Genomic DNA, 20,389 nt, shown 5'->3' on the forward strand with positions numbered 1-20,389 from the left:
TCGTCACACCATGTGATTGGTTGATTAGATAATTGCATTAATGAGAAATTGAACAGGTGTTCCTAATAATCCTTTAGGTGAGCGTATATACACACAAATACATATACAGTGGTGTGAAAAAAGTTTGCCCCCTTCCTGATTTCTTATTCTTTTGCATGTTTGTCACACAAAATGTTTCTGATCATCAAACACATTTAACCATTAGTCAAATATAACACAATTAAACACAATTATTATTAGAAATCACTTAAATAGGCGCTGCCTGACACAGAGAAGTAGACCAAAAGCACCTCAAAAGCTAGACATCATGCCAAAATCCAAAGAAATTCAGGAACAAATGAGAACAGAAGTAATTGAGATCTATCAGTCTGGTAAAGGTTATAAAGCCATTTCTAAATCTTTGGGACTCCAGCGAACCACAGTGAGAGCCATTATCCACAAATGGCAAAAACATGGAACAGTGGTGAACCTTCCCAGGAGTGGCCGGCCGACCAAAATTACCCCAAGAGCGCAGAGACGACTCATCCGAGAGGTCACAAAAGACCTCAGGACAACATCTAAAGAACTGCAGGCCTCACTTGCCTCAATTAAGGTCAGTGTTCACGACTCCACCATAAGAAAGAGACTGGGCAAAAACGGCCTGCATGGCAGATTTCCAAGACGCAAACCACTGTTAAGCAAAAAGAACATTAGGGCTCGTCTCAATTTTGCTAAGAAACATCTCAATGATTGCCAAGACTTTTGGGAAAATACCTTGTGGACTGATGAGACAAAAGTTGAACTTTTTGGAAGGCAAATGTCCCGTTACGTCTGGCGTAAAAGGAACACAGCATTTCAGAAAAAGAACATCATACCAACAGTAAAATATAGTGGTGGTAGTGTGATTGTCTGGGGTTGTTTTGCTGCTTCAGGACCTGGAAGGCTTGCTGTGATAGATGGAAGCATGAATTCTACTGTCTACCAAAAAATCCTGAAGGAGAATGTCCGGCCATCTGTTCGTCAACTCAAGCTGAAGCGATCTTGGGTGCTGCAACAGGACAATGACCCAAAACACACCAGCAAATCCACCTCTGAATGGCTGAAGAAAAACAAAATGAAGACTTTGGAGTGGCCTAGTCAAAGTCCTGACCTGAATCCAATTGAGATGCTATGGCATGACCTTAAAAAGGCGGTTCATGATAGAAAACCCTCAAATAAAGCTGAATTACAACAATTCTCAAAAGATGAGTGGGCCAAAATTCCTCCAGAGCGCTGTAAAAGACTCATTGCAAGTTATCACAAACGCTTGATTGCAGTTATTGCTGCTAAGGGTGGCCCAACTAGTTATTAGGTTCAGGGGGCAGTTACTTTTTCACACAGGGCCATGTCGGTTTGGTATTTTTTTTCCTCCCTAAATAATAAAACCATCATTTAAAACTGCATTTTGTGTTTACTTGTGTTATATATGACTAATGGTTAAATGTGTTTGATGATCAGAAACATTTTGTGTGACAAACATGCAAAAGAATAAGAAATCAGGAAGGGGGCAAATAGTTTTTTTCACACCACTGTATATATTTATATATATATACATACACACACACGCACTCTTTGGGGTGCGAGCAACCAGGGCTGCTGCTGGCCAAATGGGTGCCCTAAGCAGAAATTTACTTTTGTGCCCCCTCCTCCAAATATTACGGAAGTAAAAATAAAATAATAAAAAAACACCTACTTAATGACACCATATGGTCATTATTAATCAATAACCATAATTGCCTCTGTGTTTTAATATAATGCATTTTAAGTCATTTTGTTTATTTAGATCTGCTTGTATTCATATTATGAAAGATGCATTAGTCGTGAAATTATTACCGACATTAAAACACATTATTAACGTCGACAGAATAAAATAAAGTTTCACAGGATTATGAACGTACCTGAAAGTGATGCACGGGCTTCATCTTGGGATTTTTTTTTTTTTTCATTTCTCGGCGCCGGATTGTTGATGTCTCTTTCCAGGACCAGGCATATTGTTCAATTATTATAATTTTTGGCCAAATAGGCAGCCGTAACAGAGGTTAGGGCGTGCCGCACGCGTCATCACGTGTGCTTAGCCTACTCTGCGTTCACCGTAAAATGCAATATATATGTTTATATTTTTGTTTATTTGTATATGTATATTATTAATATTAATTTATTATAATAATATATAAAAACGATTTCTTTGAGCAGCTGGGATGGTGCCCTCTAGGAGTTGGTGCCCCACGAGACTGCGACTCTGCATGATAGGGAGCGGCGGTACTGCAAGCAATTGTTGCTGGGGGTGCCAGAATCCATCAAGGAAGAAAAATGAAAAACATTATTTGTACAAAATCTTAATTTATTTATCCATTCCTAAATAATTAAATGGGCAGGCTATTTCGTATCAGTGCAATACGCTTTTTGTTAAAACGGATGACTCCCGCTCTTACGTGCAAGTCTGCGTGGATATTATGAACTATGGTATCCGTTCAAGTTCTATTTAAATTTTAAATATAAGGAATTTTTATTTAGTCGACAGAAATATCTTTGGTAGGAATGTAAGTTAAATGTAGGCATCATTGCATAAATTTTTCTTCACCATACAAATGTAAAGAGTAAATTAAGCCTTTACATTCCAACCAAAGATATTTGTGTCGACTAAATAGAACATGAAATGATATATTTTTTCGAATGTGATCGCGCAATTCAAATCGAGTTGACGCGCACCGATGCATCGAGCCCGCGTGCTATTGTGGTTCGACTGTGTGCCTCAATAAGACACCCTCCCCTCGCTCTTACTTTTTTACCATTCATCTATTGAATACACTGAGTATGGCTTTACCAAAACAATCGTTGATGGCGAATAAAGTATTCATTATTCATAAAGCTTCAATTGGTGATCTGTCTTTCTGCATTAACCACATTTTTTTTCATACGTCTCAAACCAAGGGAATGCGAGGGTAAAATAAATCTGGAAGTGTGCGTACATACTCAGTGCACCCCCTCTCGGGAATCGAACCTCTACCATTGCGCCACGGCGTGTGGTTTGTCTATTTGAGAGTATGTAGATCGGGATATATATATATATATATATATATATATATATATATATATATATATACCTGTGTTTCGCAGCGGAGAAGTAGTGTGTTAAAGAAGTTATGAAAAAGAAAAGGGAACATTTTAAAAATAACGTCGCATGATTGTCAATATACAGTAATTGTTTTGTGAGTTGTGCTGTCATCAAGGATTTGATTCTCATTATTTCTTTCAATCAGGTTCGTATTTATAGGATGTGTTGTGTTCAAGTTACATTCCGTGCTTGTCAATCGTTGTAAAGATAACAGGTTTCATTCATCGATTCGTTTCTTACTACATCAATAAACAGCTCGTCTTCCTCTTTATCTGAGACGTGACACACTGCATGCACGGGTTTTTTTTTACACTGTCTTCCTTTAGCGTGACATTGACTTTTTCCACCCCACGGCTGTATTTAATGTTAGTGAAGACCCGTTTCTCTCGCAGTTTCGCTAAGTTTGTGCCAAACACCACCCTGACCATCTCATCTTCCTCTGCATAAGCACAGTCCTTCACCCGTGAATATTTAGCGGCAGTGTTTCTATTGGATTGCCTCTGAAGGACGGCCTTATATGGGCAGGTACTAAATTACGTGGGAGGCGTAACTCCGCCTCCCATGGGCATCAAGCAGAAGTCTATTATAGTATATGGACGAAAAAATAGGTTCCAGTTATGACCATTACACGTAGAATTTCGAAATGAAACCTGCCCAACTTTTGTAAGTAAGCTGTAAGGAATGAGCCTGCCAAATTTCAGTCTTCTACCTACACGGGAAGTTGGAGAATTAGTGATGAGTCAGTGAGTGAGTGAGTGAGTGAGTCAGTGAGGGCTTTGCCTTTTATTAGTATAGATTAAAGGACAAAAGACGCTGACAGAGAGGCGAGAAGCGATTTAAGGTGGGACAGACCTACGAGTTTTTTTGTAGGCTCTGGTAATTCTAGTGTTAAGTATGCCTCCCTGTTCTAGGCATTAGTTTCAAGCCATATAAGACAGAGAAAAACTGTGTATACAGTGTGTGGCCTGAGTAACTACAGTAAATGTACATTGTGGACACCTATAATCAGTTTTAAATTGGGGATTTAAAGTATTATAATAAAAGGAAAATCAGAATTATGACAGTTGCTTTCCATTTGCATTAATGAGAAAGACTAGTTTAACAGTGAACAGTATTAGATGCAGAATAATATTGTCAGTCTATGTCTTTAAAAATCTGCTCTTAGGACAAATGCAGATCAAAAATGGACTCCCCCATAGTACTTGCACCAGCTTTGCTCCTGATCAAAAAAATGAATTCCCTTTCATGTCCCTCTGAAAACTTTGGCTCAACAGGGTTTAGTACAAAACAAAGGAAACAAGTATTGTGTGGTACTGGACATTCTGTAAGAAATGGAAAAGTGACTATCAGTTCACCTTACAAAGTCACAGAAAGTGGACATGAGAACTGGACATTCTGTAAGAAATGGAAAAGTGACTATCAGTTCACCTTACAAAGTCACAGAAAGTGGACATGAGATAGATTTAATGTCAAAGTAGGTTATGTGCTGTTGAAGGACAGCCAATTGAACAAGAATGATTGGCCTATTCTTGGGCTGCCTAACTCTTTCTTAGACCAGTCCTGGACACTGTAGTTCTTTTTTTACAAAAATGTGTAAGATATGCAAGTTATAACCAATTACTTATTTTCTGTTTAATTATGTTTATGGTAGCATAATATTATTATTATTATTCCAAGCAGTGAGTTGTCATGTTTTTAAAAGTGTAATTTGAAACTTCTAAGTTTGTTTCAAGTTTGCCACTTTTAAATTCTTTTTTTTACTTTTGCTGACACCTCCTGGACTTTAGTAGTAATAACAAGCTTTAATATCGACCAAATAGCACTTAGTAAGGGCTTACAGAAGGTTTATATTATTAAACCGGTGGACAGGCATTAATTCCTCTTGAGAAAGGGTTCTTAAACTTTTTAATCTGAGGATCCAAATAAGAAAACTGGTGCCATACTGGGACACAAAATAAAGATTATTATAATTATGACTGGAGTCATAAACAAATGAAACCAGCCTTATAATAGAAAAACGTGTTTTTGCTGTTTTTGTTCTGTCAAGCATTTCTCTCACATCAATGTTACTAAAAGAGAGAAACTGGAAATCAAAAGTAATGGTAATAAAATAACAATAATCATCAAACCAGCAGACTGAAATTTATGGAACTGCTTTAAAACAGTATTATGAGAAAGAATTCTTTTATCGCCGAAGAACATTAAATATATTGCCATATCCTCCTTGATCCTTTGTTACTTCATTTATTCAATTTAATTCCCTAAGAGTAAATACACTACAAAGCACCAATCAATTTTACATGGCTACTGAAACTGCTTTTAGTATACAAACCCCCCACCAAATTTCACTTGTCCTTCATAACACTCTGAAAATCGTCACATTCTTGTGCTGCATCCATTATTTTCATTTTGACATTTCAAGCTCTGCAAACACTTCACTTTACCAACTATTTTTATTGTTTCACTGGTTGTGAGAGGGCAGCTGGTGTCATGGAGAATATTTTTAATATTTTTGTGCCATTGAAATGAAGGCTTTCTGTTATGTGTCAACTGCATTGTTTCAAATACTACAATAAATAAAGTGCTAAAGAGAGGGCACTCTATCAGTCAGCACAGAATTTGATCTTGGATGAATTAGGCAAGTTGTAACACACAATGATGGGGTGACCAATCACAATCATGTCCGCAAACCAATTTGGGCCACAACCCATAGTTTAAGAAATAATGCCCTTGAGGATTACTTCCTTTTACTTTTGGCAAAAGAAACAAAAGGCAGGCTAGGCTTGTAGAATATACCGAAAGTAACTATGTTTATTAAAAAACATTTTTCAAAAGGACTAAAAGAAAGCAAACAAGGAAAAATCCAAAAGGAATTAAGAATGAAACAGATTTAATTTTGTTAAAAGGAGATATTTTAAGATGCATCTGTCTTTAAATGGTTTAAAATCTCTATCATCCACAGAATAGTAAGAAGTATGGTAAAATTGAACACAAAATTAGAAAGAACAAAACCAACTATGGGGAAATGTAAAAAGCTATAGATATTTGAGATAGAATTGAGTAATAGATTTGATGTTCTAGATATCACAGTAAGCCGTGATAACACTAAGTATAAAAATAAGGTTTTGAATTATATTTTAAAAGACATGGCAAAGGAAATGGATCAAAGAAACCAAAATAATTTCAGAGAGAAGTAAAATGAAACAATATGGGCATAGTAGAAACAAGAAGAATTTATTGAGTTAAATAAAACAATTAGAAAAGAATAAGGGCAGGCAGAGAGAAATTATATAATGACAAAAAGTTACAGTAACAATACCTCAAAAGTCAAGTAAAATGACACCTTTTATTGGCTAACGAAAAAAAGTTTACAATATGAAAGATTTTGAGGCAACCTAGGCCCCTTCTTCAGGCAAGATGTAATGTAAGATTTTGTATTGTACTCGCAACCACTCGTGCACTGTTTACTTCACGTTATCTGTCTTGAATCGACGACCACCTGGTTGTTTTTTAGTGGTCAAAAAGGTGTCAAATTTGGCAAATAAGGATGATGTGGCAATACTTCAAACTTCAGTTCCTCCAAACAAACTTTGGTGTTCTTAGCAGTGTGTGGACAGGCATTGTCTTGCAGCAAAAGGATTCCTTGAGATAGCAGTCCCCGCCATGGATTGAATAGCAAGATTCACATTGGTCTCCAACAAGTCACAGAAATTTGCACTAATGATTTTAGTATCCCTCGGCACGTAGTGTTCGACAATATATCGGGTGCAGAAGTGGTTGCAAGGACAAGACAAAACCTTTTATTCTGATGGAATCCAGGCAGGTGGCGCAAATGCATTGAGAAGGGTGGAGACTACATTGAGAAATGACATCAGTTTTGTTAAGGTTCGTTCCATGTTCTAATAAATCACATTTTCTAACTTTAGCTTGACTCCCCCTCATGTTTCAAATCATATAGAAAAAAATGACATCTGAGTCAAGGGAGAGAAAATGTTGATTTAGTATCATGGACCACATGCAAATGCTAAAATGAGGTTAGGGGAAAAATGTAATAAATATGAATTTCTATTAAGTCTAGGAATCATAGACTTTGAAATAGCTTTTGATTCAGTATCATTGACATCAATTCTTGAAGCTGATGAGCATCAAGTTACTAAAACTCCATATGCTGTACTAATTTATTACAAGATATCTACTCAAATATAAATCTCTAATCAGATTGCACCAAGATAGCAAAATATTTTAAATTTAAACTGGCATTTACCAGAGTGATTCAATACCCCCTAAAGTTTATTTTGGGGCTTTGGAGGAAGTGTTTAAGTCTTTGAACTGGGAAGAAGTTGCCAAAAATACTAAATGTAAAATAACTCCAATTTTGCAGGAATTATCTATGGAAAACATGACGCTAGGCCTACTTAACAGAGATTTGGTAAAAAGATTTCATGAAACGGTCCATTAAACAGGGAACAGTTCTAACAGAATGGTCTCAAAACAGTTTCCAATGAGCACAGCAAAACTAATGGAGGTCACTTAAAACCAACCTATGTTTTCTGACTCTTGGGAAATAATGAGGAAATAGAATGATTATAATTTTAGAAATGTGAAATACTGTATACTAAAACTGCAGAACACATCTAAGTGTAGCCAAGTGCAACGTTACAGAATTTCTACTGTTACTCACCTGTCTGTATCTAAAGCAACAAGAGGCTTCTCATCTGGACTCTGGTCTAAGGATGAATACCCTTTATTTGGGACCACCAACCTATTTTAGAGAAACAGGAATTTAGAAAGCAGTTTTAGCTCTAAAAAATAGTTCCCCATTTCAGACTATGAGCTCTTTGAAATGATACATTTCTGTTACAGGAAAACAATGGTATATAGACATGTAAATTAATTCACAATGAACCATTACACATTCATACATTTCAACTATTATCAAACAATAATTTGATGAAAATGTGTTTAGCTAAAAATATCTGCAACCTAACAGTGAAGTGTGGAGATGCTTATTATCCTACTGAAAAAAAATGAGGCCTGCTGTAAGGGAAAAGTAAAAGTGCATGAAAGTGACTGCTTGTTAAATTAGGACATCCTGACTTCATTTGTACTAGCACATTTTAGATTAGAAAATGAGATCATATATAACATATAACTTGTGCTTTGTTCTTTGATAACTATTTACATATGAGAAGTTATTTCTTATACCTAGAAATTCTAATATGTTTAACTAGTTTGTGACTTTATAAAATGCAATAGACTACAAAGCTGATGAAAGGTTTAGTTTTACTTCCTATAATATGATGTTCTAATGACACATTCTGGGCACTTTGTTAAATTTTTAAAGCCTAAGGTAGTACTGTATGTGATAATTTAATAAGTAGTAAAAAATAAATAGCATAAAGAAACATAACTGGATATTTATAAAGATAATGTTTTAGCTTTATTACAAAATATAAACAGATATGTTTAACAGAATATTTAAAGATAATTTCTACTGATTAAAAAGTATTTCGAATAATTAAAAGGACTTGTAGGAAAACATAAAATATGTTTTATATGAATTACCAGTTAGCTTTAGATATAAATATCTGTCACTCTTGTAAGTGATTTTAAAACCTCAGACTAAAATATAAACAGAAAAGAAATGTGCACATACCTTAATAATCTTGAAAAATGTGAAAAGGGGATTTGAAGCGTAACTGTTTTAATTAAGCTTTTTTTGATCTTTCTAAATGAATTCACTTGACCATACTGGATTTCTACCTTGACTTCTGCTTACTATTGCTGATTGAGAGATGTTGCCTAGGTGCTATATTGTCTTCCATTAACTCCTAACTGTTCTTCATGCATGCAATGATCACTGCTCTTCTGCAAAGGGTACAACAAACATTGAGGCAAACAAATCTGTACTTACAGAATTACAGAGTGAAACTTTCCTAATTTCTACAGGAACCTTCATAGAACATGGCTCTTATATACTAATAAAAGGCAAAGCCCTCACTGACTGACTGACTGACTCACTCATCACTAATTCTTCAACTTCCCGTGTAGGTAGAAGGATGAAATTTGGCAGGCTCATTCTTTGCAGCTTACTTACAAAAGTTAGGCAGGTTTCATTTAGAAATTCTTTTTTTTTTTTATTAATTTTATTACAATCCATACAAAGTAATCAAGTTTTTACAAAAAGAAAAATTGAGTTAAGAACAGATCGATCCCCACCCGAGAGAGCAAGCCAGACAGCGTAAAATTTAAGGCTTGTAAACATATCTAAATTAATAAATTCTCTGTGCTTTATGAACTTATTTTAAAATATTACTCATTAGATCCTACCATGTTTTGAAAAAAGTCTCTACGGATCCTGTAACTGTAACTGAGTATTTGATTTTTTCCAATTTCAAATAATATAACACATCAGCAAGTCTTGTTTAATTTTTTCCATGCAGACGGCAAAATCTTGTTGATATAGAGCTTTATGTTTACTTGTGATGTTTACCCCTAGGTATTTAAACTGTTCTGCAATGATAAAAGGTAGGGTATCTAATCTAATATTATATGCTTGAGAATTCACTGGAAAGAGTACACTTTTATTCAGATTAATTCTGAGACCAGAGATCTTTTGAAATTCTGTGAGTGCTGCTAAGACTGCAGACACAGAATTTTCTGGGTCCGAAATATACAGTACCATGAGATTTTCTGTTCCAGTCCATCTCTGCTAATCCCCTTTATCTGATTAGTATTTCCACAATGTATTGCCAGTGGTTCAAAGGCAATCGCAAACAGCAGCGGTGACAAGGGGCATCCTTGTCTAGTGCCACGTTCTAGTTTAAAGTAGTCTGAGCAAATGTTATTGATGTAAACTGAAGCTTCTGGGTTAGTATACAGTAATTTAATTCATGCACAAATGTTCGGGCCAATATTATATATTATATAATAATATTTCTGGGGTGTTTGATTTAGTTGGTGAGTATATTACATTAAACAGGCGTCAAAGATTTGAAGATAAGTGTCGGCCCCTAATAAATCCAGTTTGGTCTTGTGATATTACCGAGGGGAGCACTTTTTCCATCCTTCTGGCTATGATTTTAGAGAGTATTTTAACGTCGTTATTCAGAAGTGAAATAGGTCTGTATGATGCACATTGTAGTAAGTCCTTATTTTGTTTTGGAAAGACAGTGATTAATGCTTGGCGAAAGGTTTGTGGAAGAAATTGGTTATCTCTGGCTTCTGTAAATGTTGCTAACAGGAGGGGAGCTAGCAGAGCGGAGAATTTCTTGTAAAACTCTGCAGGGTTGCCATCAGGGCCTGCTGCTTTTCCACCTTGGAGTGACTTTACAGCATCTAGTAATTCTGATAACGCCAGAGGTGTATCAAGTTCCTCCACACTAAAAGCGTCCACTTGTGGTGAAAGTGTGCATTATATATTTTTGTGTTCGATGATTTTATCTCCGTTCATGTTAGTGATTACCGAGATTGGGTTGCGCACTTCTTGCTTGTAAATTTGTTGAGCTAAAAGCTTATTAGCTTTCTCTCCATGTTCATAGTAATGATGTCTGGATTTGTAAATTAGTTGTTCAGTTTCTTTACTTGTCAAGAGGTTTAATTCTGAATGAAGAGCCTGCCTCCTCCAATGTAGAGTCTCACATGGTAGTCTGGCATGTTCTTCATCTATTTTAGTAATTTCACTTTTTATCTCTGCTACTTTCTTCGCTTCGGATTCATTTCTGTGGGAAAGATATGAGATAATCTGTCCTCTTAAGAAGGCCTTAAGAGTTTCCCAGAGTGTTCCTGCAGAGATCTCGGTGGATGTATTTGTCTCTAGAAAGAATTTGATTTGTTTGGATATAAATTCCGTACAATTCTCGTCAGCTAACAGAAGCGGGTTGAGGCGCCATGTGCGAGGTGAGTGTATGGGGCTTAGTAATTTCAGCTCCAAGATCATAGTTGCATGGTCCGAAATAACAATAGCATCGTATTTGCAAGATTTAATCTTAGGCAAGAAGTTATTATCTATAAAGAAGTAATCAATCCTTGAGTAGCAATGATGTACTGGTGAGTAGAAAGAATATGTTCTTGAATTTGGGTTTAAAAACCTCCAGGGATCTGATAAGGTGTAATCAGTTATAAACTTTGTAATTATCTTTGCAGTGTTAGATGCTGTTCCCCCTGTGGAAGAAGTCCTATCTAAAAGTGGATTAAAAACACAATTAAAGTCCCCTGTCATTATAACTTTGAGTGTTCAGATTGGGAATGGATGCAAATAAATTTTGTATAAATTCCTTATCATCAACTTTAGGTGCATAGACATTTATCAAAATCATTTTACAGTTAGATAAATCTCCCATGACCATTACATATCTCCCTTCAGGATCTAATACTACATCTGATGCTACAAATGGTACTGTTCTATGTATGAGAAGTCCCACACCTCTAGTTTTCTTCATAAAACTAGAATGGAACATTTGACCAGTCCAGTCTTTTTGCAGCCGGAACTGATCCTTGCTTAGTAAGTGGGTTTCCTGTAAAAATACTATTTTAGCATTTAGACCTGTTAGGTGAGAAAGTACTATCTTTCTCTTTAATTTGTGATTCAGGCCTTTAACATTCCAGCTTACGAAGTTAACTGTCCCATCATGGAGACACTGATTCTGAGTTTTTGATGTAATTTTATAGTATTAATTGAAAGTGAGATAGTTTAGGTCTTAATTTCCTATTTCCCCAAGAGTTGTTGCCATTGCAGCTTATTATTACATTGATAGTTATAAAGATTGAGAGGATAGATTAGGTATAGATCAAGCCTGCTCTCTTTCTCTCCCCCCCAACCCCATTTTGACAACCATCATTACGGAATTCTACGCGTAACGGTCATAACTAGAACCTACTTATGTACATATATACTGGCCATAGCCTGCAGCTCAGTCGCCGTGTGAGGCGGAGTTGCGTCTCTCATCGTCACGCCTCCCATGCAATTGAGTGCCTGTCCATATAAGGCCATCCATAAACGGCAATCCAATAGAAACACTCTGCCTCTAAATATTCACGGGTTTAGGACTGTGTTTATGGAAACGAAGATGAGATGGTCAGGGTGGTGTTTGGCACAAACTCAGCGAAACTGCGAGAGAAACGTTTAAGTGCCGGGTCTTAGCTAACATTAAATAAAGCCGTTGGCATCGCACAAGATAGCACAAGCACAGCTGAGAACCTTCGATGCATATACTCCGAGCAGCTCACATGAACTGACTGAACAAAACACACGGTGGAAAAAGTCAATGTCCAGCTAAAGGAAGACAATGGAAAAAAAAAACCTGTGCATGCAGTGTGTGATGTCTCAAATAAACAGGAAGATGAGCCATTTATTGATGCAGTAAGAAAGGAATCGATGAATGAAACCTGTTATCTTTACAACGGTTGACAAACACGGAATGTAACTTGAACACAACACATCCTCCAAATACGAACCTGATTGAAAGAAATAATGATAATCAAATCCTTGATGACAGCAACACTCATAACAGTCACAAAACAATTACATTGACAATCATGTTACATTATTTTTAAAATGTTCCCTTTTCTTTTTCATAATTTCTTTAACACACTACTTCTATGCTGCGAAGCGCGGGTATTTTGAGAGAGATATATATATACCCCGATATACATACTGTCAAATAAACGAATCACACGCCGTGGCGCAGCCTCTTGCGCCGATGTCCGAGGTTCGATTCCCAAGAGGGGGGGGTGCAGTGAGTGTGTACGCCTGATGAGCCCAGAATTAGGGCAAAACACATGTCGCGTACGTGTCGATATATATATCTATACTAATAAAAGGCAAAGCCCTCACTGACTTACTGACTCACTCACTGACTCATCACTAATTCTCCAAGTTCCCGTGTAGGTAGAAGGCTGAAATTTGGCAGGCTCATTCCTTACAGCTTCCTTACAAAAGTTAAGCAGGTTTAATTTCGAAATTCTACAAGTAACGGTCATAACGGTTGACAACGTTCGCCATGTTGAACTTTCTTATTTATGGCCGAAATTTGTTAGGCGGCTTCCCTGTGCTAACCGAAACCGATGTACATACTTATTTTGATGGTATGACGCCACTGTCGGCCGCCATATTGAACTTTCCAACGTCACTAAATTTCCAACTTCCCATGTAGGTAGAAGGCTGGCCCCATCTTCACGATATTTGGTAGGTGGCTTCCCTGCGCTAACCAAAACCGATGTACGTACTTATTTCGGTGGTATGACGCCACTGTCGGCCGCCATATTTAATTTTCCAAATGTCACTAATTCTCCAACTTTCCGTGTAGGTAGAAGGCTGAAATTTGGCAGGCTCATTCCTTACAGCTTACTTACAAAAGTTAAGTACGATACTGCAGGGCCCGCACAGTTTATTCACTCCATTCCCGCAAAAATGCTACAGCTCCGTCTACATGCGGCTCGAACCATGTGCATGTTTGGTACCACATATCTGTGTGAGAAGCTCTTCTCAGTCATGAAGACTAACAAAACAGCACACAGGAGTCGCCTCACTGATGAGCACCTGCAGTCCACCCTGACAATCTCCACAACACAGAACCTCACACCAAACATAAACGAACTTATTGCCAAAAAAAGATGCCAGGCTTCCAGCTCTGATAAAATGACATATGAGCAGGGGTGTGGAAATCCAATTTTTTTCTACTTGTCCACGGACAAGTAAACTTAGAACATCCACTTGTCCGCCAGTTAAATTCACTTGCCCATAAGCAAATAACAAAAGTGAAAAATAGTTTATTTTTTCTGATCTCTTTTATTGATATAAAACTGCCTTCCATTTTAAAAATGAAAAATGTTCTTTCAGGGAGTAGTATTTTGCCACCTTGCTCTAGAACATTATGTGCAAGATTCCCTTATCATTTTAACTCACTAATAAACAATGCCTTCATTATAGCTGCACTAGTTATTTTTTCATATATTACAGTTACATAACAGAGCACTGTCCTGATTCATTTTCTGCCATGTTCTTTAGCTTTTGTCTTGCAACATCTTCTCCCCCAAGAATCTTTACCATCTCAGACAGCATGGGCTGAATGCTGTTCATTTCTTCTTGAGCTGAACTGTATGGTTCCTGGACTGATGGTCCTGCAGAAGTGGATGCTGATGACTTTTCAGGTTTTTTATGAATGATGTGCCTGTTGCCAGATGACAGCCAGAATTCCACAGCTGGTAGTGGGTCAAACTCTTCTAAAGGTTTGCCATCAACAACAATGCGCATCTGGTTTTGAAGGTTTTCCTGAGTCAGGCGGGTTCTTAGAGAACTCTTTACTAAATTCAAATTGGAGAATAATCTCTCACACGAAGCTGTGGAAGGAGAAACTGTAAGAAACAGTGAGATCAGCACACTAACATTCTTCAGAGACTCTTCTTTCCTCTGCAGAACTGAGGAATAGACAGCAAGTGGATGGTACTGCCGTTGCATTGATATCTGCACTTTAAGTGCTTGCCATTCAGATGGTGCATGTTTAACTTGCTCATCAGTCAACAAATCACTATACTGCTGACACAAGTTCTTGATTTCATAGTTTCCATAAGTGCTCAGTTCAGACAGAGTGTGTGGCCAGATTCTGAAATCAAACACCCTCATATCTGACACAGGAGGCTTATCAAGGTCAGAGAATCTGGTAAGTATATACTGAACCATGCTTTCCAGGAGATCATGAACATCTCTGTCTTCACAAAAATCTCTTAAACCACCAGACAGCTTTAAGTATCCATCAAATGTACTAGACTTCTTGTCAAACAGGTTATAAAACTTTGCAAGGTTTTCTCCTGGCTCCTTTGTCATGGCATGCAATCTGGTGTACAAGGTGTCAATGGCCTCCTTAACTTCAAATATCAGCAAATCTTTGCTCTGGAAAAGAGTTGAGGTGGCTGTAATAGCAGAAAGTACATCCATCATCAGATATAGATACTTAATAAATTTTACTTGCTTGAGGTCATGTAGGATGGCTTTAGCCTGCCCCAGTTCATCTGCCTTGTTTGATGTGGAAAGTATCTGTTCCATGTGGGTAACAGTTACATGTAAATCCTGGCTAACAGCTTTCAGTGCTCTGGACTTTGATGATACCCATCTGATGGCTTTTATTTCTGAATGCATAAGCAAGGTTTCATTCAAAATTGACGCAAGATTTTGCAGCTCATTTCGTCTCTTTGGTGAAAAGAATAAAACTTGCAGATGCGTTTAATGGTGTCTTCAAACTTTTTTAGATAGCCTATGTCTTTTACAGCATCAAGTACACCTAACTCCAGTTTATGTGCCACACAGTGTGTAACAAGAACTTTGTTACTTACACAATCACTGAGCTTTCTGGCAACACCATTTTAGCTCCAAGATTAACTGCAGCACCATCAAGATTAATGCACACAAGCTTTGGGTCATTGTCTCCAATATTTTCAATATCAATGCCACATTTTGACAAACCATTTTTTATGGCAGCAACAACACCATCTGCTCTGGCATTTTCTAAATTCTCAATGCTAGCCATGGCTGTGTAGGGATCAAATGTTTCTGGATGAACGTACCTCAGTAGTATACCTTCTTGGTCTATTACTGATGAGTCAGTGCTTGAGTCACTCATGACTGAAAAGAATTTGACATGTTTCATGTGGCTTGAGACATCATTCAACAAAACAGACGATATTGACTTCACAAACTCAACGCAGGCGTCCCTGCCTCGATGGTCACTCCCTAAATTTACACCATTTTTTTCCTGCACAGAACACAGAAATTGAAAGTCAGTGAATGGCCTGTTGTGCTTAGCAACAGCGTAAGCAGTATTGAACAGCTTAGCATAACGCTCAACCTCCGAGCGTTCAACTTTAGAAAACGCTTTTTCAATTGAACCAACTTTTTTCTTACTTTTAGACTCATGCTTTGACATACAGGCAATGTGTTTCGCAGACAGCTGATGCGACAGTAGTGTGTCTTTTCTGTCGACTTTCTTGCCGGTAAATAATGTGGACGTTTTGTCGGCAATAAGTGGATACTGACGGCAAATTTGGCAAAAAACGGAGTCAGTGTCGTCTGCATTTACCCATGGAAACTCTTTGAGCCATTGCGATTGAAAAGACCGTTTTCGTTTTTTATCATACTCACGGTCCCATTCAGCTTTAGTTTTTCTTTTCTTGCCTTCATTGTCATGTTTTCAGGGCCTGTTGTGCCAGTTTTAATCAAGAAAGCGATCCATTTCTCATCCGCGATGCTACTTGCTTCAGTTTCAGCAACACGCATATATTGAGAAAAACGTGCATACCGCAGTGCATTATGAGTTAAGCAGGTAATTCCTAATGACGTATTGAAATTCTGCAAGATGGTACATTTCCAAAAAGTAAATATTACCGATGTTGTCGGGAAAAAATAATCGCGTCTAAGTGAAGATTTTTATAGATACTTCACAACATTTGGAAACCATTAGAATGTTTTCTTCTTTATTTTTAATAAACTGACAGCACGAAACCAACTTGTTTTATATAAAAAATTCTCTAATCAAAAACAATCTATAGACAGCTCATCAAAATTGATGCTGTCACGCAATAAATTTCTTAACTCAATATATCACAACCTATGCGAAATCGCAAATCTCAGGAAAGATTAACTACCTAACAAGCTTTGTTATGTGGTGAAAACATTTGCATTGTAAGTAAAATGACTGCATTTTTATGTAGAAACAATGAATTTTATCAGTAATATATAAAAGTTCTCGATTTATGAAAAATCATCAGATTACATCGTAATGTCGGCATGAAAAAATGACCGCATCTCGAAACATGTAAATAGTAGGGTAAAATACTTATGTAAGACCGCTTCTCCTTTGAAAAATCAGCCGTCATTTTTGAGACATGATGAACATGCCTAAGTAGACTGTTTCCGCACGAAGTACGTGCCCAAATGAATTTGAAAGTAGTGGTAAAAATGTGCCCTGCACAGCACATATATTTTTTCTCCAGAAAATTGCACTTGTCCACGGACAACTGAAACCAGAAAAACACACTTGTCCGACGGTCAATTTACCCGTGTCGGACGAGTCGGGCGTTGGATTTCCGCACCCCTGATGAGCAAAGACAGCTGAATGATTTGATTTGTTATTGCTGAAAAGAACAAATTTTATTTATATTTCCAGGTTTTCTTATGCAGCATGTTCATATTTGAATTTGTATAATTTTGACAGGATATATTTTTATGGAGAGCAAAATCTTTTGGGATATTTAAAATTTAATTTGATTTTTTATATAACATTACATAAGAATAAAGAAATTTGAATGTTTGTTCTTTTAACGTTTACTTTATTTCTAACTTGTATAATTTAGACAGGATATATCTTTATGGAGAGCAAAATATTATAAGTTATTTAAGGTTTGAGTTGATTTATTCCGGAATAATATTCTGTCAACTAAATAAAAATTAAAAATATATATATGTATGTGTGTATATATATATGTTTATATATGTGTGTGTCTGTGTATATATATATATATATATATATATATATATATATATATATATATATATATATGCCAGCAACACTCATGGCAATGACAAATTTCATTTCGAAATTCTATGTGTAACGGTCATAACGGTCGACAATGTCCACCATGTGGAACTTTCTTATTTATGGCCCCATCTTCACGAAATTTGGTAGGCATCATCCCTGCGCTAACCGAAACCAATGTATGTACTTATTTCATTGGTATGACACCACTGTCGGCCGCAATATTGAACTTTCCAACGGTCTTTGTTACTTATGGGCCCATCTTCAAGAAATTTGGTACGCATATATTCAGCGCTAACTGAATCCTACTTACGTACATATATACGTCCATAGCCTGCAGCTCGGTCACCGTGTGAGGCGGCATTGGGTCCCCCATCACAAAGCCTCCCACGTCGTTGGCTGCCTGCCTATGTAGGGCCCTCCGTCTCTCCGGTCTCTACATTCCCTTCCTTGCTTCACCACAGGATTCATGTCTCCCTGCTGATAACTACAGCCTTTTTATTTAATCCACGGCTTCTCTGCTGTTTTATTGTTCGTTTATTACGATTATTGTTATGGTGTAGGTATTTTAGACTTACTTTACATTGTTCAGGTACCCATTTCCTTTATCGTTCCAACCATACCCCTATTAACATGTCTACCGAGGTGATCACCATCGATCAAAGAACTGTCACTTACCGACTGGTTTCCATGCCCGGAGATGGCAACTACCTTTTCCTTCTCTTTGTGACATATTGCACGGCCATATCAAGCTCACTCTTGATATCCGGAGGAACATCGTGTCTTATGTATTGAATGAATGGGACAGGTTCAAGGTGTGAACTGATGACGGTACAGGAGATAATTATACTACACAGAAGCACTAAAACAGTGAAATGCTTAATCCCTTCACCTATGGATTTGCATTTGAGTTGATGGCTGCCGCTGAATTGTTTGGTTGTCGCTTTCAAGTGTACTGAAATGGCCAAATATTTTACACCTTTGGACAACCGCCAATGCCTCTTAAACAGTTTAGATTCACAGGTGACGATTTCAGTAGTGGACACTTTGATGTTTATGAATGTTTAAACTCTCAAAAGCTGGATGTGAAGTTAATCGATGAAACCGGTTGTATGCTTAAAACGCATGACAGATGCCGAATGTCACTTCAACACAAGTTCTGCAAATACTGTTGAAACAAACCATGAAACTCAAACTGATTATGACAGCAGCAATCCAAGCTATGAGATCTGAAACAAGATTACTTTTCACATGGCCAACTGTACATTGCATGCTCAAAAGTAAGCTCAGCGCACAGCTTGGTCCTATTACAACCAGAGGGCCGAAATGACAATGTGGTATACAAAGAGATCCTTAACAAATAATTATTGGTATATTTTTCCTCAGTTTAAAAAGGTTTAATTTTCTTCTTAATAAAAATTTTAAGGCAGTACTTCGCCATTGCGAAGCGCGGCTATTTTGCTGGTATATATATATATATATATATATATATATATATATATATATATGACAGCAACACTCATAACAGTGACAAAACTATTACATTGACAATCATGTAACGTTATTTTTAAAATGTTTTCTTTTCTTTTTCATTACTTCTTTAAGACAGTACTTCTCCGCTGCAAAGTGCGGGTATTTTGCTTGTTAACTAATAACCTCCAAAAATGTCTGCCTTCTCTACGCTTTTTATTTTTGCTTTCCACAATTTTTTACTGTTATAATATTTGGCTCATCACCTATTATATTAATGGGACCGGTTTTAAAGTTTTTGCTGGCGGATGCCCTGTGTGCCCCCCCGTTCCCACTAATAAGAATAAAGAAAAACTGATACAAGTGTCAAAATGGGGGTAATGGTAGTTTAGTATAGTTATAGTAAAGGAACTTTAGGTTACCAGGTTACTTTCATAGCAACAAATGTTATGCATCAATAGTTTGAATATTGGAAGACCAACTGAACGCCTTTTTCTTTAGTATATATTCAGATTGACTTTTTTATATTATGAATATTTACTTGTTGTTGTAGATATGCTTTTCAATTGAGTGAAGATCACAATAAGAACATGTATACATTGTACTTACTACCTACAGAATGGAATTTGATAATGAAAAACAAATTAGCCAAAAAAACAGAAACTAGATTTGAAATAGATAGATAGATAGATAGATAGATAGATAGATAGATACTTTATTAATCCCAACGGGAAATTTACATAATCCAGCAGCAGTATACTGATACAAAGAAACAATATTAAATTAAATAGTAATAAAAATGAAAAGAATTAAAATAAAATTAATGTTCGCATTTACTCCCCCGTGTGGAATTGAAGAGTCGCATAGTGTGGTGGAGGAACGATCTCCTCAGTCTGTCAGTGGAACAGGACAGTGACAAAAATCTGTCACTGAAGCTACTCCTCTGCCTGGAGATAATCCTGTTAAGTGGATGCAGTGGATTCTTCATGATTGACAGGAGTTTGCTTAGTGCCCGTCGCTCTGCCACAGATGTTAAACTGTCCAACTTTATTCCTACAATGGAGCCTGCCTTCTTAACAAGTTTGTCCAGGCGTGAGGCGTCTTTCATCTTTATGCTGCCACCCCAGCACACCACCGCGTAGAAGAGGGCACTCGCCACAACCGTCTGGTAGAACATCTGCAGCATTTTACTGCAGATGTTGAAGGATGCCAACCTTCTCAGAAAGTATAGTCTGCTCTGAGCTTTCTTACATAGAGC

The 20,389-nt window shown here is 37.0% G+C and overlaps 1 protein-coding gene across 3 annotated transcripts in view; it reads right to left on the minus strand.

Moving 5' to 3' along the window:
- Nucleotides 1-20,389, minus strand: part of LOC120532773 (protein FAM219A) — a 115,092-nt gene that overhangs the window by 26,243 nt on the left and 68,460 nt on the right. For all 3 annotated transcript variants that reach the window (XM_039759144.1, XM_039759145.1, XM_039759143.1), the window contains exon 4: nucleotides 7,815-7,895. In XM_039759144.1, the coding sequence (XP_039615078.1) occupies nucleotides 7,815-7,895 (81 nt within the window). The remainder of the gene's footprint in view (nucleotides 1-7,814; nucleotides 7,896-20,389) is intronic.

Source organism: Polypterus senegalus, chromosome 7, assembly GCF_016835505.1.
Source record: "Polypterus senegalus isolate Bchr_013 chromosome 7, ASM1683550v1, whole genome shotgun sequence".
Lineage (NCBI taxonomy): Eukaryota > Metazoa > Chordata > Cladistia > Polypteriformes > Polypteridae > Polypterus > Polypterus senegalus.